The sequence below is a fragment of the Gouania willdenowi genome, chromosome 8 (assembly GCF_900634775.1).
Source record: "Gouania willdenowi chromosome 8, fGouWil2.1, whole genome shotgun sequence".
Lineage (NCBI taxonomy): Eukaryota > Metazoa > Chordata > Actinopteri > Blenniiformes > Gobiesocidae > Gouania > Gouania willdenowi.
This window is the reverse complement of record NC_041051.1, coordinates 24,447,204-24,467,765: the sequence shown is the minus strand read 5'-3', so window position 1 is coordinate 24,467,765 and position 20,562 is coordinate 24,447,204. Positions and strand designations below refer to the sequence as shown.

The window sequence follows — 20,562 nt, the reverse complement described above, 5'->3', positions numbered from 1 at the left end:
TACCGGAGCGCCGCGGACCTTCGGTTGGTCTTGGATAGCCTGCCTTGACCGATGAGGGTTTCGTACGTAGCAGAGCAGCTCCACGCTGCGATCTATTGAAAGTCATCCCTCGATACAAACTTTGATTTTCTGTAACTGCAAAAAACTTTTCTTTTCCCCAACATGACACAGAAATCCCTCACATGTATGTTCTGGGACAATATCACACATTTACATGAGATTATTACCTGAAAGTGGGTGACTGAATGTCTAGAAAGTTTGACAGACAAATGTGTCCAATTCCTCCCATAATCCCATTCAAAAACTTGTGCTTTGTGTTGTGGTTTGGGTAGTGATCATGTTATCCTGTGACTGAAAATGAATGCAGAGCTTAATCTGAAGTGTTTCTAATGTGTTATGATGAACAACTAGTTCAGATTATTATGACTGATTATGCTCTGGTACAAAAACAGGTTTAGCTGATGGTGTATTAGCTTAGCTAGTGATCATTTTACCTGGTGACACGTCACAGCAGAAGCATCTCCAATCACACGCTCTGCTGGATTTTGTGCAAAATTTGAAGGTGATTCAGGGGCAGGCGGTAATTAAAGGTTATAGATATCACATTTCCATGGTGTTTTTACCGTAAAATGAGTGGCTGAGGGTCAAAAGTGTCATGAACGAATATTGTAAAGCTGTGACGTAATCTCGCATGATTTCAGTGTAACAGCTCCAAGATTCCAAAAGCCTTTCTGAAGCATTTGAATGTAACATTAATAACAGTAGTTGACTATTAATCCTATTCTATTTGTGTTTTTGGGAGGTTTTATAGCATGTAGAGTTATATAACTAGGGATGATGTAACGGAAACAAAATGGAAACAAGTGAAATAGCTCTGATGTGATGCGGAAATGCAATTCAGGAAAAATTTAACGTGAATATCTGCTTTAATTACTTTCCATCTGTAATGATAAAAACAAAGACAAAAATTATTAAAATAAAATAAAAGCCTTCAAACATTTCCTATATATTCATTCGTAGGTAACTGTTGAATTACTTATTTCTTCTCTTTTAATATAAAAGACATAATTATAAATGGTACTAATATAAAAGTTTTTCATCGCTATCATTAATCACAGCAAATCAAAGTGAATTTGTAAACAATGTTGAAGTTGTGCTGTCATGAGGAAAACCACAGCCTCTCATTAGTTTCTTGGTAATCTGTATCTCATGATGCGTCAGTCCGTCAAAACAACCTCGTCTCCTCCCTCGAACACAGACGAACTGCTGCCCATGTGTTGCAGGGCATTAAGCCAGGCTTGTTAAGGAAATGCAGATAAAGGTCTGTGACTCAGAATGTCTATAAAACAAGAGCTATTCACTGCGTGTGACTCCCTGCAATCCACAAGTCAGCGACTCTCAGCAGGAGTTTAATAAGAGCTGCTACTCAACTGGAATAAAAGACCAACATTGACACAAAATCTACATCATGTTATGTGATCAGTATTAACAATCTTCAAGAGACACTTTCCAACAGTCCTCTAAAACATTCTACATGGTCATGTGGAGCCTGATTTACTTTAGCCTCAGGTGGTAGAGAATATAAACATACAGTCTGAGTTTTTAGAGTCTTAAGTCACAGTTTAAGGCTTTATTTCATAGAAATATACAGAGCTGGTGTGTGACACGTGTGACACGTAAAAGCCTATAGAGCGGTCACAGCTCTGCTAAGTGTGAACAGCACAGTGATCGTTAGCAATGGAACAGTACAGCAGGTCTGCAACTACATTTGCCAAGGGTTGCATTCCTGCCGGAAGTGAGGACCAGACCATTTCAGCCAAGAAAAGGATTATGCGTGTGATGTAATCCAAAATTAATTAATCTTCTGAGCCACTTGTTTCTGTTCTGCGATGGGGTCCACTTGGTGCCAATCTTTAAAGAGAGCTCGTATTTTTTTAAATAAATGTTCCTAATAAACCTGATATACCCTATTGTAGGAAGCCCTTGTGAGGCAATAGTGGAGATTCAGATTTTCCATGTTCACGGAAAACAAAGAAAAATCAAGTTCTGAAACAAAAAAAGCAATCTGAACTTTTTTCTCTTTAATTAAAATCAGGCTCCAATATGACAGTAATGGCTCACATGCATGTTTTGGGGCAATATCACACATTTACACACTATTTCCCTCAGAAAACTGGCGACTGAATGTCTAGCAAGCGTAGCAAACAGATGAATATGTTAAATTTCACTCATAATCTCAGTCAAAATCTTGCACTACGCAATTATGCGGCTTTGCGAGAATTTACGCAAAATGAAATTGAAATAGCCAATGAGTGTAGCAAACAGTCGTATCAATTTTTTGCAACATAATCTTGGAAAGTGATTTCAATGTAACCTTCCTGGCTTACATAAGTCATCTGAAGAATATAAATACAAAAATATTGACAGTAGGTGACTCAATTAACCCCATTTAGCAAGGTAGGTATGATTTTGGAAAGGAAGGTACTAAAAAATGCAACAAGCACAAATGTCCTACATGTTGTATATAGACACAAATATTTTATTAAAAATATTTAAATATTCAAGTGTGGAGTAGTAGCCAATTTAATGCACGTGGTAAGACCACAAGTCTATTACCTTAGCCACTCCTTGATTAATCCATCAAAACATGTTTGAAAACATGTTCTCAAGTGGAAGCCCTGGCTACAAAAAGACTGCCACAAGCAAGTAGACCAAGCATCATGTGAACTTCATGGACAATGACACTTGTCTACACACATGGGTACGGGCACAACTAACATATATCCTTAGTTTCCTAATGCTGTCTCCTTTTGATCCTTCAGTATTTGCCCTTCCTATCATTGTAGAGCAAAATACATGAACTAGCAAATGAACAAGATAAGAACGATAGATAGACAGATGAGTTCTACTAAATTGTTTATGTAATCTGGGAACACTCGCCTGGTGTTGGAGACACTTTGAGGTCTTAAAGTCTCGACTTCAAAGTAGCTTAAACAAATGAGGTTTTATTGAACTGTAAGAAGAATGTTGTTGTTTTTTAAACAGATTCACATTACCATTTGTGATGTAATACATGACGTATGTCATACTCTTCTATGAGCATTACTATACCCGTGACTCATTGAGATTCTCTCTATCTCTTTTCCTAAATCACCCTCTGTTGCCATTTTCCACATTCCAGAGCTTGTTTGTGAGAAACAAAACAAAAACATCTCGACGCAGCTGATCAGAGTGAGACACAGAGACCTATTCAACTTTCAAAAAACACACAATTTAGCACTTTGCTAAACATTAATGACAATGAAATGGTAAAAATTAAATACGTGACAGCAACAATACAAAATGCAAGACTCTAAAAGGAAATCATTCCAACAGTGGCCCCTGTTTAACCCTTGTGGCCCCTGCAACACGCAGTGACAGGGGACCTCCTGCCTCTTTAGTCTCTTCACTGAGGGCCAAGTGTGAGACAAGAGGGGCCCCTGACCTCTGAACCTTGACCCTGATCCAAAGCACCACCCAGCTGCTAGAGGGCTGATCCCATAATACGATACACCAGGAATCATGTCTGCATTTCTAAACAAGATGCAACTCGCTCACCATTCCTGCCGTTGACAGCACTAAGACCCTCACACTTGCTACTGCACATGTTTTACCTCCTTAGAAACAACACAGACACGGAGCCATCCACTCTGACATATGCCAGATCATCAGCTGAATGTAATTAGCTCTCATTTGCTTCTGCGAGGGGCCTTTGTTCCACACCTAACCTCCCACAAGCCCCCTTAAAGATAGCAAGAGGACGTACACACAGCTATCAGGCTACGCAAACAAACTGATTATGGACCTCTCGCCTTGTCTGAGTGTACATGCAGGAGAGAAAACCCAAGTCATGACAAACTCTGTCTGACTCTGCCTCTATGCCTCTATTGGGGTATTAACGTAGTTCCATGTTAACCCAAAGAGGAAGATAGAATCGGACAAAAATCTGTTTTTCTACATTTCTCTGCCATTCATGTACTTTAGGATGTTCAGCTCCTTTAGTTGTAGCACCATTGAAGGCATGAAATTAATTTCCTCATCCCTCCATCAAGCTCCTATATTTTTACGGAGAATGGTGGCGGAAGAGAAAGTGATGCATGTGCAGAACGTTGTGTCAGATCGAGCTAACGGGACTTATTGCGCCATCAGCTCGACTGTCAATCACTTTATCTGGGTGTGTTAATCGAGCTATTCCATCTGAGCTAACCTGATTACATGCAGTTAAAAATCCAGCTACTAAGTCACTAATTTAGCTTCCTTAAACTGCATTTAAACTCACTGATCTAGATGCAGATTTACCTCAATTCAGTTACACCCCTTTATGGGATAGTTATATGCCATGTAATTGATATATATTAGCTGCTTAATCATTTTGTGTACATTTAACAGACCTAACTAAATGCAATACTGTTAGAGGTTAAGTAAAACTAGTTTCCAGTTACAGCACAAACAGATCTGATGTGTGGCTTGCACCCTTGTAGTAAGTAATATTTTTAATCACACAGCTGTTGTGAAGGCAGTAAAAGCGGTGCACGGGTTGTTTAAACTCTTTTTAATCTGAATAACCAAGAAACAAATTCATCAGCCACACCGTCTATTTAATACAGGCGATCTGCTCGGATGCCCCCGTCTTTACCTGAGGACCCCTGCAGCCACTTAGCTGTCCCCAATGCTGCCCGTCTGCACCGTCCAATATAAACAATGCTTCAACCAGACGTAGCGCACACAAAGCTGCTCATCATTTTTCTAAAGCTCGCAACAGATCATTCTACATGCACGCACACGGATGTGAACAACAATGTTGAGTTAAAACGTGTTTGGGCTTAAAGTGACATCGGCTTCATCCGGGTCTTCTTTTTTCGGCGCAATTAAAGCTCTACTGTGTGCATGTGTGTGTGCATCCTCCACGTGTGTGTGCGCGCGTATGTGTCCCATATAATACCTCATTTAAATTTGAAAAGCACATCTTGGAATCAGTCTTCAATAATATGTTATTTCTTGTCTATACAGTGTGTATGTGTGATTATTTATCAATGGAGGACATATATATATATATACCAAGCATGAGTAACTGTCTAACTACATTCATCATTACCTTCACCAATTCAACAAATAACTTTTAGATTTAAAAGTAAGGCTGAAACGAAGAAAACAAACAACAGAAAAACAAACTAGCTTCAAAATTTCAAAATTTTCCACACCAATGACCTCGCTTACACACGATCCCCCTATGCTGTCAAAAATTCCTGGTGAGAACCCTGTACTGTATATAACAGATATGGATGGACAGTGACACTGCCTTACAGCTAAAGGTCTTACTGTGCAGACTTTGCATGTTCTACATAGGGTCAAACATACAAACATATACTGTATATAAAAAATCATACACCCTGACAACATTGCTGCTAATTGGAGTTGTCTGTGGATATTTATGTGTTAGACCTGCCTGTAGTCACGCCTGTCTCTCACAGAAACACTGACTGACTGAAAAAAAAGGGAATCAATAAAGATCCATTAGCAACAAAATCCCGGCTGCTTTCCAGCACCGCCCTACACAAGCACCAGCCTTCCTCTCACCACAGTAAACAAGGTCAACGATGACTGATGTCCTTCGCCCACCTACACAGCGCCTGCCCCATGTTTGGACACCACCAAGGACTTCCTGATGCAAACAGGAGAGGAGAAGGCCGAACTAGAATGAACCACAGAGCTAGAAAGCATCTGTGCAAGTACCGTGCGTGCGTGCGTGCGTGTGTGTGCACCTGTACTTAGTTTACAACTTTGACGTGCAGTCTGACCCCTTCAAGTGCGAGGTAAACAATCTCAAGTGCCTACATTTGTGAACACCTGTGCTTGACTTCACACAGACAAGGGGCAGGTTATTAATTGTGGAAGTGAAGTGTTGGTGGCGATGCAGCTGTTGTCATGCAGTGAAAAATGTAGCAGGGGTGACGGTGTCACTGCGAGAGGGCAAAGGTGTGAAGGTGTGAGACACCTTTAATGGCGTTAATGGACATGCTGCAACACTGTGACGTTATCTGTGCACATTTCCTAAATACTACGCACAACATAACTCACACATCTTGCTTGAGTCCCAAAACAAAAGGATGATCCGTGATCACGGAAAACGGACAGAAAAAACGGAACTCAACGTGATATGACGTGTGCGAACACCGTGGTCAGTGCACGCTTGTCTGGAAATGGGCCAACGTGTCCATGGAGTGTTCGTATTATCTGCGCACTAAAGCCTCTTCTATGCAGAGGTTGAGACAGAGCACAGAGTGAAAAGTTCACTCAAGTGAGATTTATGTTTCTGTGTCCACGCTGTAGCTACGTGTCGTCTTCTGTGTCGACATGGATTCCAACACTGCGGCCTGATGCTGGCTCCAAAAAATGAGCAATGTTTCAATGGCACATCGCCATTGATCGGGAGAACACGCATGGAGACAAAGATCAGAGCTGACAGGGAAAGACTGTCAGGAACAGATTTCACTTCTTTTCATCAACAACGTTAATGCTTTTTGTGTTTTATGACAAAACACATTTAATTTTACTTTCTTTCAGCAGCCTTGTCAGTTATGAGTCTGGACATTATTATTGAATGTGTGGGTGGGGTCAAGTTAAACATTTCATTTTTTATTACATATTGTATCGTGCATTGTTGGAATGTCAGTGCTAAATAAATATATTGATATATTTTTAATTGAGTTATTATTTAAAGTATTAATAATGCTTTAATTTTAGTAAGGTTAGTACACAGTCAGAGCCATAAATGCAATAGTACTAATAATTATTGACATAATCATTTCTTTTGATGTCTCTATTTTTGGCCAAGAACTTTCATTTGGGTGCATCCCTAGACAAATCATCATCAGTGAGCTCACTGGCTGTGACTTTATTCCGCTGATAGGATTTAAACTAATGTAAGAGTACCTCTCAGCAGCATTGTCAGTGTTCCTGTGGCGCTTTGTGCCTACCGTGTGGTGAAACCATCTGCTAATGATCACAGAAATCCTTTCCTCTGCAGCATCTTTCAGCTGTTTTAAATTAGAGTTGCCTCAACCAGGAACTCATCCTGGACCTGCTGACTGGACGAGCCTTGGCGGTTTGAGGTCTTTCAGAGGCTTTTTTGGTCCTGTGATCAGCTGGATCAGCAGGAAGGCAGCTGGGATCAGTGGAAGCCTTGGTTTGAAGTCTGTGTGGCATTTCAGTGCTACCGTTGAATCCACTAGTTATTAGTAATGTTCATGAGTGGATCTTAGAATAAAGCTAAAAAAAACAACAACAGCCACAGCACAGACTGAAAGAAGAAATATTTGTGAATGTCCATGGACATTTTGACAAATTTATTTTCAAATTTCAAAGAATGAAAAAATAGTTCCAAAGTCAAAGAATTAATCACAAAAGAATCTAAACCAAATGTGGGCAACTTTTATCACAGCAGGAGGCACAGAAATGCAGCATTATCTGCTCTAAGGGTCACATGATAGAATAGTAACCAATCTGAGCATTGACACAGGAAACAATAAAGGGCCTGTATGTTTGGTGTCATTTTGTGCACATTTGAAATCATTGAGTATATGTTGTTGTTTTCTATATTATTTCTCATACTGTGTATGTGTGTTGTTGTTTTGAGTGTCTTTGGAGTCATTGTGTGTATTGTTTTGACATCTTGCCTAATTTATTACGATTTTGTGTATTTCTGATTTCATTTTTGGTATTTCTGTTGTTTTGTAAATATTTCTGCTATTTTTGTGCATTCGTGTAGTCAAATTGTGTGTTTTTGGATTATTTTAGTTGTCTAGTTAACTTTGAGGGCCGAACAAATGTATTCGGAGGACAGCATGTGGCCCCCGGGCCACCAGTTGCTTATCCCCTAACTCTGAATGAATTACACAGCAAAATACATTGTTGAGTCATTCAAAAGGTATCCTCCCAATTAGTTCTTGATTGTGTAGATCAGTGATTCCCAACCCGGGGTACGCGTACCCCTAGGGGTACAGGAGCACATTGCAGGAGGCACATGGAAACATTTGTCAATAAATTTCAAAATAATATGAAAATGTTCCTAGCTCATATTTATGCTATTTTTAGACATATTTATCACAAACTAACACTACTATTGCTCAATACAATACAGTCTTTTCTTGTAATGTATTGAAAAAGAATTAATTTATACTGTAGATGCCATTTAATCACACTTCTGACAATAGGACACAATAAGGAGTTGGCTTTACTTTAATAAGGGAGACAGTATTTACTTACTGTTGAAGAAATCACCTGACAAAGTTGCTTCTCAAAGTATGAAGTGGCTGCACAAGGCCAACTGTATCAAAGCTAAATGAGCATCATCAGTGTTTTCTACTTGTGTGAGAACAAAGCTGATATAAACAACACTCTAGCATTGATAGCATGTAGGTCGTGTATGGAAACAGACAGTAGACTGTGATGATGCTGCGTTAGTCTGCAGTGCACCAGAGAGCCAGAGCACATGCTGCTTCAGCATCGACCTGCGCAGTGGAAGACTGTCATAAAAGCGCTCTCATGTTTCCTATCATCGATAAACTGTGGCATCACGCGGCGTGATGCAGCATCAGAAATGGAGCGCTGCCCCGCCCTGCTGCCTCTATTGATCCACCGACTGCACTGCTGAATTAGTAACAGCATTATTCTGCTCCCATCAAAACCTCAAACACACTCAGGATGCTCTTTGAACTCAGGACTCCAAAATATTAGAACATTGTTCTATCATTTTTTCCATATAGATTGTTGTTTAGTGATATTTTTGTCACGAGACAAAAACAACCAAGTCAGGCAGAGGGAGGCAGAATGAACCACGGTTTGCACTGCCAGCTAAAAAACTCATCCCACAATATCAAACAGTACCTGGAGTGGGAATGTATACAACACACTAGGGATCAGGTTTCCCATTACCGCCAAAAACGGAAGAAAAAAACAAAATTAACTTCATTAATAATGTAACCTTCACCGTAGTGAGATTCTTCTCTGCATTTTACCCATTTTCCTCCGAGGGGAAGCAGTGGGCTGCCAATTGCAGGCGCCCGGGGAGCAGCTGCATTGGGCTTAAGGGACTTGCTCAACATCCCACAGTGATGGGCCAGGTGAGATTTGAACTGGTGAACCTCTGATTATAAGCCCACTTCATCAACTACTAGGCCACCACACCTATTATACTGTTGTTGTTTTTGTAATCAAAATTAAGCAGAAATTACAATGTAACACTGATTCTCATATTTTCCCAAAACATGCTGGTTAGGATATATTTACATTTTCATTGCCAAGTTTTTACACAATACAAGGAATTTCACTTGGTGGATGGTGCAGAAAAACAAAAACAAATCAGAAACAGTATAATAAGAAAAATAATAATTATTATAAATATGAAGGATGAATATAAATGTGAAGATATATACAAGTAGTGCAAGTTGTATTGTTGCATAATTTTCACCTAAAAACTGTTAGTCTAATGCCTTAGCTTTAGCCAGTGTACCAAACAGCTGAACGTCAAATCTCATGCAAAATCTCACGCGATCTCAGCACTTGCTTGCGCTGAAGCATTTCAGCTGTGTAAAAATATTAAATTAATGACAATTAACTCAATTAACCATATTTGGCATGTTTGGCATGATTTTAGAAGTTTAATATCCAGTAATGACATTATTATTTTGGTCTTGGATTTTCTATGATTGTGGAAAACGGACAAAAAAAAGCTGAAACGCAGAGAGCTATCCGACCCATTTTTATTTAAAATTAGGCAACAACATGATACAAAAATCTCTCACATTAATGTTTTGGGACATCAATATTTATGCGCTATTTTCTTACCTAAAAAATGTCAGTTTGAATGTCTCCAAACTAAAGCGTGACAATTAAAAAGAAAAAGAATGCAGAGCTTCATCTGAAGTGTGATTTTAATGTTTTGGTTTAGATTATTATGACTGAATTTAAATGTGAGAAGGATCTGGTACAAAGACAGGTTTAGCTGATGGTGTATTAGCTGAACTGGTGATGAGTTTACCTGGTGACACATCAAGGCAGAAGCTTTATTTTACCTCCAAGCAAGTTTAATCGCCAATACAGCCATTTAAACAGGGAAAGATGATGAAACTGAAAAGTGTAATGTGACGCGGAAATTGGTTACCTCTGAAAACGCAATTTGGGAAATTATGAAACGGAAAATATGAGGCTTATAAGAGTGAAACCACCTGCAGGGTGCAGATTGTTGGCAAACTAGATGGAATAGGGAACAATGTACAGTATATCAAATACGGCTTTCTGCAAATGTTCCAAAGTTAGCCCTAAACAGCTAATTTTGAATGAATGGATTTGTGTTGTTTTTTTTTTTATAGAAAAAACTGAGTAGAAAAGGAATTGAAATCACAGCCGACTCATTTCACGTCTAATAATACTTCAGAAAGTGACATTTCATATATTTAAAAAGAACTATATGTGCTCACACTGACACAGAATCATCAGATATCGCTCCTTAAACAAGCAGACCTCCACCCAGGCTGACATACCTCATGACTTCAGTCACCCTATGACACACCTAATGTGTAGCTGAGAAAAAAACTCGGAATCAGCTGCAATTTTACTATGAAAACACACACTTTGTATATAAACATGGGGCCTAAGGAGGATGCTTTGCTCATTGAATGAAAACAGTAACCAATTCCATCAATATTACAAATTTTTTGTCATATTGGTGATGATTAGCTGAACAAGCAGATCATCATAATCTGTAACTAATGGCAAGGCTTGAACGCCCTTGTTGTCAACAAGTACAAAATAATTTGGTAACACTTTACTTGAAGTTTTATACATGAGACATTACACTGTCATTATTATGATATGACACCTGTCACTAGCATGAATAAGGTGTCATGAAGGCTGTCATTAAGTGGCATTTGTTAGCCTAACCCAGACCTGGGCAACTGGTGGCCCGAAGGTCCAATTTTGTGCCGCCCTCAAAGTTAAGGAACAAAATGACTTCAAAAAACGTACAAAATTACAGAAGAATAGACTAGACTGCAAAAACACATGAAACGGCTCCGAAAACACACAAAATGTACAAAATGAAAGAGAAATTTTATCGCACAACAACAAAAACCCATAAAACGACTACAAATATACCCAAAAAATGACACCAAAAAACACAAAATGACTCATCACACACAAAACAAAAACAAACAAAATGATAGGAGAATACACAAAGTGACTTTTAATATACAAGACAAGAACAAAACCACACAACAAATGAATGAAATATATACAAAACAACCACATAATGAAACCAAATAGCACAAAACAACATGAATGTTGAATATGTGGCCCCTGGATCAGACATTACATTTTTTGGCCCCTGCTGTGATCAAAGCTGTGCACCTCTGCCCTAACCTTTCGTTACCCTAACCCCACTAGATCCCCCCACCCAACCCAAAACTGCCAACATAGCTCCAAATGTGTCATAATTTAGCAAATTACACTTAATGAAAGCCTTATTGACATCTAATAATGCATAAAGTCAGCCCTATGTATACAACTTCAAGTAAAGTTTTACCAATAATTCCATTAAGATGTTAAAGGAAAATTCGTTTAAAAACACAACATTGTGCATCTGTTTGTTTGTGTGCATTAAAATAAACTATAAGTGCATTCACTAGAGCTTGTTGTAACTTAAATAAAATACTGCATCCATGTGTGTTTATTATTGATGATCACAGAGTGAGTTTCCAGATCATTTGCGGAATGTGTGAAAAATGAAGTAGTAACGGTTGAAGTGAGGAGTAGCGGCCCGGTTTGGGACGTCCCGTGTTGGACTGTGTCCCATTCTGCTACTGGGTAATGATGATGATGACGGGTGGACAAAAGAGGAGAGAAGCTGCAGCGTGTTTTAGATGAGGAAAGCATCAGCTTCCACTGGGGTCGGGGTGTGTTAGTGTGTAGCAGCTAGTGAGCCGCTGTGTAAACTGGAGCTAATCCTCTTAGGAAATCACGCTCTCTGACCGGCCGCCGCTGCGTCTGAACACGGTAAATAAGTCCGAGGCGCCCCGGGGACTCACCTGGTTCTCACAGTAGGGAGGTATTCCAACAAGGCAGAAAGCAACTCCATTCATTGGACAAACAGCGGGTAGTAGTTTGGCTGCTCCGTGGATTTCTTCTTGTTGCACAAACAGCAGCGGCGGCAAAGAGGAGGCGCGTGGGAGTCCCGACGCTCCGCGAGGGACGCAAACTTTATGAGCACAACGTTTCCTCCGCTTCCTCCCTCATAAAAAAAAAAAAAAAAACACACACACACACACTCCCACACACACAAGCACACGAAGTCCCACGCACTCTCACGCACTCCTCTCCCGTTGTTTCCGAAATAGCGGCCCCTCCTCCGTCAGAACCATTAGCGGGACACAGCGTCCTGAAGCACCGTAAAGTGCCCACCAGCGACGTCACCAACACCGGAAACTAAAGGTCGAGCTTTCACAATAAAGGCTCTGCAAGGTAGACAGCCACTTTTTTTATTTTTATTTTTTTTACTTCTACCAGAGGTGGCAAGAGTACTTGTCTTCAGCACTTAAGTAAAAGTATAGATACTTGAATAAAACATAACTCTGGTAAAAGTAATGATTGAACTACATATAATGTTTTCAGAGATTATTTAAATATCCAAAGGGTAACTGCCGGCCCTCAGAATAAATTTGTTTGGCCTTCCCGAAGATAATGCACAAAACAATGACAAAACTGCACAAAACAAGAGCAAAAATGACAATTACTCAAAATGCCTCCAAAAACAACTAAAATATACAAAATGACAGCAAAAATACACAAAAGACTAACTAAAATATATATATATATTTTAAATGACTCCAAAAACACCAGAAAAATATACAAAATAACAACAAAACTGCAGAAAACAAGAGCAAAAATCACAACTACATAAAATGCCTCCAAAAACAACTAAAATATACAAAATGACAGAAAAATACACAAAACCACAACAAACAAACACAAAATGACTCAACAAACACACAAATTGAGAAATAATATACACAACAAAAAATACTAAATGAAAAAAAAAACAAAATAAAATCAGACTAAACACAGCAGAGGTCACAAAAATGTGTTTGTCTAATCTGAGGGTCACATTATCAACCTTTACTTTAGAAGCTGCTCAAAATTACACTAAGGGCCACATGTGGCTCCTGGGCCACCAGTTGTCCTGCTCTATAGTACGTGATCACATCATACTAATCATGAGTAAACCAACTCTCCATTTCTTAACAGATAAACCAAATAAACGTTTATATGCAACATACTTATCACTGAAACATTTGAAAAGGCCACATTTATACTTAACATTTTACAATTTCTTTGCTTATTTTTTAGGACAGCCCTATACCGGAAATACTTTCCTCCTAATGTTGTTAACTTGATCGCTGTGGGCGGAAAGGAGTGGATGTGGGTGTGTTGAATAAATCCGTGCGCCCCGCCCTGCAGCGGGCGGGCTCTCCCTGGCGGCAGCAGCGTGAACTAATCATGTGTTACAACAGAGTATTGATAATATATCCTAATTAAGTAGTGGTACTCTTACTTGATTGAAATTCTACTTAAGTACAAGTAAAAATAAGTCATACATAAAATACTCAAGTACAAGTAAAAAGTAGCTCAATTAAATAGTACTCAAAGTAAAAGTTACTAGTTAAGTAAATAAAAAAATATCACAAAATGATAATTTACTCAGTAACAGTTGGGTGTGGAAATGTAATTAATTACTTTACTTCTTTTAAAACCTACTTAAGTACAAGTGAAATGACTGATTTAGAAATACACTCAAAAAAGTGCAAGTACCCAATTACAGTAACGTGAGTACTTGTAATCCACTACTTTCACCACCTCTGGTTACAACAACACCATGTTCTGTAAAAATAGTGTCAAAATGAGGATTGGGGTGACAAAATAATCATGCATAGAGTTTTTCACCATACTGACTTTAAATTGAAATGACTCATTTCGTGTGCATAAAAAGTATGAAAATGTATTTTCACTATATTCCTCAGCAAAATATTTGTTTTAAGTTATTGTCTCAATAAACTTCACAGTCATACAGAAATATGGATGTGCTCTTATAAAACGGAAAGTATTCATCATTGAGTAATTTACAGAGGAAACACTTGCAGACGGGAAATTAGAGTTTACACAATCTGGGCAGGAGGTTAACAGTCTTATTTTTAACTGCTGTTTGTGTGAATCAATGGGAATCAACATATAGTCATGGGGGATGCTGACTCATCAATGCTGCCCAAAAGTTACTCGGTAGTTTACTGTATATGAAAACACATTGAAGTGTAGGAAGGCTTAGAGCAGTCATGGGCAACTGGGGCCCTCGGTTTTATTTTATCTGGCTCCCAAAGTAAACACGCAAAATGACTCCTCATATACATAAAATTAGTCAAAGAACATACAAAATTTACAAAACATGCAAAAAAGTACAACAAATTTACACAATTTTTTTTTAAAAAAACATAAAAAAAACAATGTTGAAAATGAAAAAAAAAATAAACAAAGTACACTCAAATCATATAATGACAACAGCTAAAGACAAAATGATCCAAAATACAACAAAAATACACAAAATGACACAAACACACACCAAATGAGAGCAAAATATACAATGAGGTAACAAAATGACACAAAAACACAAAATTAGAGCAAAATATACAAAGAGGCAACAGAATGACACAAAAACACACAAAATTAGAGCAAAATATACAAAGTGGCAACAGAATGACACAAAAACACACAAAATGAAAAACAAAAAACAGATGTGCAGGTTTTAGCAGCAGAGGTGGCTCAACGCAGGAGTTCATGTTGGGACTATTCATCAAAAGACATCTACAAGCATTTATAAGCACGAGAGAAGAAGTTCAGAAGTTCAGACAGTGTGTTTAAAGACTCAGCCTTTCTCCTCACCTGCTCAGAAACATACAATTCAAGCCAAAGTTGTTTGGTTGGACAATCCCTCATTGACCTCCACTCTTCTTCCAATTAGTCACAGATATTTCCCGTATGTGTCCTAAATTCCCCTCCAGAATGGCCTCACAGTGAGGTCAGGACAAATATTAGATCATCTGAACATCAATCACAGTAAACCAATACATTTAACAGGATCGTCCTTGTCTTAAGGTTAAAAAAAAAAAAAAAAAAAAAGATGGTGACATCACCTGCATTGCATTTTACACTAGTAAAAAGAAATCATTCAAATATTTCCTAATATTTGTGTATTTTTGTTGTTATTTTATTTTACTTATTTTATTTTTTTTTAAGTTTTTTGTGCGTTTTTGTTAATATTTAGTATATTTTCCTCCCATTTTGTTTGTTCTTGTTGTTTTTAAAATCATTTTTTGTATTTTTGTAGTTTTTTTGCATGTTTTTTGAGTCATTCTGTGTTTACTTGCTTTTGTTTGGTCTAATCTTTTGTTATTTTGTGTGTTTTCAGAGTCATTTTGTGTCACTTTTTTCTCTCCTGTTTTGTGTTTTTTGTCTAATTTTCTGTCACTGTATGTCTTTTTGGAGTCATTTTGTGTTTGCATTTTAGGGGCCACACAATGTTAAACCAAAGGCTGCATGTGGCCCCCACACCACCTTTTGCCAATGTCTGTGTAATAGTGATATTTGGTTCAATTTTTGAAGATTAGTATTACCTTATGAACAGTTTTTTTTAAACCATTGTCTCTAAAGACTAAAAACAATCCAAAATGAATGGAATCTTAATATCAAACAGGAAATTGTAATTATTGCACTGACAGGAACCAGTATTCATTTTCTAATTTTCATTTCTTTTTGGGAAACTGATGCAACCGTGGGAATGTTTTTGATCGTACTTTGTATTCAGCTATAATAAGTGTTTATCATTGTGTTTCTGTGTCACAAATAGAGGCTTTCCCTTCTCTTGGTCATTGTGGCTGCTGCTGACACACAGCCGTAGGCACCGAGTCTGTCTCCATCACTGACTCACTGACTGAGGAGGAAGGCCCGAAAAGGAGGATGAGGAGGACGAGGATGCAAAGTGACACGCCCTAATCTCTGTTCCTCGAGGGCCAGCTGGGAACGAGCAGAGAGCGAGTCCTGAGCTCACTGCTGCTCATTACATAATCACACACTAACCCACCAACTCACTCAATAGACCATAACCTACTAACCAGCTCAGTCTCTCGGCTCTGCCTTCAACAAACAGGCAGAGTGGGGAGGGATGTGGGGGGGTGGGTGTCCCCTCATACCATTCTAGGCCACTTCACACAATTCACTGTGGACTCACTCTGCATCTGACTCCTGCCTTTCACTCCATTTCCTCTAAAGGGATTTATCCAGTCCAGTCATCGGCAACTGGGGGCCCGAGGGCCACATGTGGCCCCCAAGAGAACACAGAATTACAGAAAAATACGCAAAACAACAAAAATACACAAAACAGAAAAATACGCAAAACAACTGAAAAAATGCAAAACAACAAAAAAACCCCCAAAACAACAGAAACATTTGATGAAAAATAATACAAAAAAAAAAATTACATAAAAATACAAAGCAGGAAATAAAATTACAGAAAAATACAAAGTTCAAATAAAAGACGCAAGATGTAGTAAAAACGCTGTGTTGAGTCAAGTGTTCTAATACTGGTGATGATCCAGTTCCGACATTGGCAACTGGGGGCCTGAGGACCACATGTAGCCCCCCAAGAGAACACAAAGAATTACAGAGAAAAACACAAAACAGAAAAATTTGAAACTACTAGAAAAAAAACAAAATTACAAGAGAGAGAATAAAAATACACAAAATGATTTCACACACACACGCACACGAACACGCGAACACACACAGTATTTATCCTTTAAGTCCCCACAGCTGCTGTAAGACATGTCTTGTCATTTTTTGTGAAAGTAGAACTGAAACGTTGTGTTGAATCACATGTTCTAATACTGGTGTTTTAGAACTAGCACTAAAAAAAGCCTTTACAAGTTGTTAATATAAAGGACGGAGGTTTCCATCCAAAACTGTTACTGTCCCCTGCTCGAGAGTTGTTGATTATAGAATCAGAGTTTAGGGACCAACGATCTTAAATCATGATTTATGATGATGAATGAGGTGCAGGCTTTGGTTTCTATATGCTGAGGTGCAGGCATGTGAGCAGCTCTGCCTGTTGATGCAGTGGCTCCTCTGGCACGCCTTTGAAGGGGATTGTGGGAATGCTGAGGAGTGTGTGTGTGTGTGTGTGTGTGTGTGAGACCCTGGACTGCATGGCTGTAGATGACCTCCCCGCCCTCTCTCTACATGACAGAGGAGTCTTCTTTGTCTAGTTTGACAACTGGCACGAGAGGAGGAAACAGCTGAATGATCAGGGCAGTGGAGTAGTTTTCTGCAGATATACTGCTGTAGGTTTATCCTATTATAGTAAAAACCTTTCTTCACTGATGTTTCTGATCTGAGGCCTTTGGTTCCACCTTCTAATCAATGTTTGAGATGAAGGTGAAGGTTTTTCCTTCCTCATCCCACTGATTCTTTAGCAGTTTTTCCTCTAACCAACAAGTGTCAAACTGAAGTCCCGGGTGAGAAATCCAGATCTTTAAAGCAGCGATTCTCAACTGGTGGGCCTGGACCCAAAAGTGGACCGCAGACAGCTGGTCAAAAATAAATAAATGTTTAATGCCTCTCATGTTGGACTTGTCTTTTATTCTGAAAGAAACTTTTCTTTTGACAGGCAGGCCATGAATGTGGCACAGGAAAACATATAGATTTAGGTTTTTTCTTTAAAAAAAAGAAGGATTATACAAGTGTGTTTTCAACAGTTATTTTTGAAAAACTAAATTTGGTTGGTTGAGTTCTAGAAAAAAAAATGTTGGTCCCAATTTGATGATCGTGGCAAAATGTGGTCCCTGGTTGAGACCAGTTGAGAACCCCTGCTTTAGAATATCCAGTGAGTCCTGCAGGAGACATGATCAACTAACTCAGTTGTAGATATCTCAGCCACTCCAAATACACAAAGTCAGTGAAACTCCACAATATTTGCAGGGACTCACAGGTTTACCACACTTACATGTCATGATGGAAGCCATTTTTAATCTCAAACTGTTGAAAGTACACAACATTTTTCCAAAATCTTGTAATTTTCCTCAAATTTTCCCCAAATTAAATAGAAAATTGGTGACAAAATGAAGGAAATTCAAAATGTAGATCCTGAAGGGACTATAATTAGAATTTTACATCATGTTTGAAATGGAAAAATGTCATTTTTATTTGCGTATAAATGATGCTTCCAGATAATCTATTTTACACTACAAAAAGCTTTTCTCTGGTCTCAAGCTTCTACCCAGAAACCAAATCATCTACACAACTTCTTTTTTTCTTATGGCTATAATTAAAGACAGAACTTCTTTTTTTTTTTTACTTGTGCAGTGCCATATATCGTCATCCCCTTTGAAGCCAACATTTAGTGAGCGCACAATTTATCAACCACATCTGAGGCTCGGAGCGTAACTCTGTTCTTTCCCTTCATTTTTCAGCTTCTTACACTCATTTCTAGCTCTTTTTGTTTTGGTCTTCCCAGTATAACGTTGGATGAATCACATGTAGGACATTTGCAACTTCATCTGCAGCTGATATTGGACATTATGTCAAATACATCAGCAATCAAATGTTTGATTAGAGCATTTGTACAGGGTCACATTTAATGTTTTATTTTTGCAAACAATCTAAAAAAATATCTCAAATCTGTTCTTTGGTTGTCGAGAGAAACGTTTATCCTTAATTTTCTCAGTCACAACACTATCTTCTGCCTACACTGAACAGGATAAAAAGGGCCTGTGTTCACTCTGCTCCTCAGCCTTGGAATTTGTTCCAAAAATAAACTGACTGAGCTCATTTTGTTTGAACTTTTTTTTTAAATCTAAAATGAGAGGACTTGAGGCTGATTCCATGACCCGCAATTGGTTTTCCTAATTTGCCTGAATTTTAATTTGTTTGTTGCTTGGGTTTTAAACAAGGGTGGACTGGCCATCATGGCATATTGGACATCTTCCCAGTAGGCCGTCGAAACCGAAGTGGGCCCGTCCGGTCAGGTGGCCAAAATGGTCCAAAAGTGGCAAATACATGGTAAGAAAAAAAAGTGGAAAGCAGTTAGGAGAGGCCAAAAAATGGGCAAATAAAGAGGAACCAGGTGGTATGTAATGGGAAAGTGTAGCTTAAATGGGCAAAATGTGGCGAAAAATAGTAAAAAAGGGCAAAAATCTGGACCAAAAAGAGGCTAAATGAAGGCGGAAAAGGAAGCAAATAGTATTTATTGGTATTTATAGCTTATGTGGATGAAAAGTGGCCCAAAAAAAATAAAGCCAGGACAAACATTCAAAAAAAGTGTTAAAAAAAAGTTGCAAAAAGTGACAAGAAATAGGAAAAAAATAATAATAATTATATTAATTGGCAAAAGTTACTAGTCTGAAAAAATTGGCAGAACATTTTGAAAATTGGACAAAGGAAGTTGCAAACAGGCCAAAGAATATAGGTTAAAAAAAAGGCTGAAAAAAGTTTTCTCTTCAAAGGTTTTCTGGGGGAATAATAATTCAAATTAAGCCATAAAGAGCATGGTGTCAGCTGATAATGTAGTGGGCTGCTCTGTCCTAGTCCACCCCTGGTTTTAAATGAATGCATTTGATCTATTGTTGGTTTTTTGGTTGGATTTTCTTAGTTAAATAAAAAATTGGACTTTTTCTTGGTTAGATATATCAGTTTTTTTTCACCTTCCATTTGTATCACATTTCATCTCCTTGGATATTTATTCAGCACCACTAGAAGCTGTTTAGGTGAACATGGAGAGAACAAAGAACAAAGAGAAGGAAACAGAGTAATGGATGTCTAAGTGACACCATGACCACCAGTAAACACTGCATTAATCCCTCAAAGTCTCCAATGCGTTTACATCAACCATGTTCCTCCGCAACCAGACAGAGTGAATCACTTCCAGGGTTATTTTTCCACCTGTTCTACGACTCTTACTAGAAATGCTTGCCACACTTTATAATAAGGACTTCCCTGTGGGTTTCCCACACTGGTCCTGCTCCATAGGCCTCCCACTGGCAGGGAAACGAAGCGGTTCCCGTATCTGAACACCGAGCTTCCTTCCTCCTGTGTTTGTGGCCTTTTTACCTCTCACAGTTTCACTTCCTGTGACACAGCGGGACACAGAGGAAATGAACTGTGAGGATGACTTCTTAAGTCTAAAAGTTACAATCAGGAAGCCGAGTCCATCTGATATCCACATTCCTGTGCACGTCTCACGTGTCTCATGCTCTGAAATAATAATGGAAGTGGAGTGAGCTATAATTGGATCAGGTGGTGAACTTCCTCAGTACATAAAAGAAAGGAGATAATAAAATAGCTTGGATATGCTTTTGGAAAAAGCAGAGATGTAATCACACATCCTATTATTTCTCTTTATTTGTATTTGTTTCCTTTTCCACAAAAACA

The 20,562-nt window shown here is 38.5% G+C and overlaps 1 protein-coding gene across 2 annotated transcripts in view; it reads right to left on the bottom strand.

Moving 5' to 3' along the window:
* arhgap23a (Rho GTPase activating protein 23a) overlaps nucleotides 1-20,562 on the bottom strand; it is an 86,773-nt gene that overhangs the window by 57,516 nt on the left and 8,695 nt on the right. The window contains exon 1 of one of the 2 annotated variants that reach the window (XM_028454235.1): nucleotides 12,123-12,308. The exons of the other annotated variant lie outside the window; for it this stretch is intronic. Coding sequence (XP_028310036.1) covers nucleotides 12,123-12,176 — 54 coding nt within the window. The 5' untranslated portion in view covers nucleotides 12,177-12,308. Of the gene's footprint in view, nucleotides 1-12,122; nucleotides 12,309-20,562 lie in introns of those variants that run through there. 2 annotated transcript variants of the gene reach the window in all.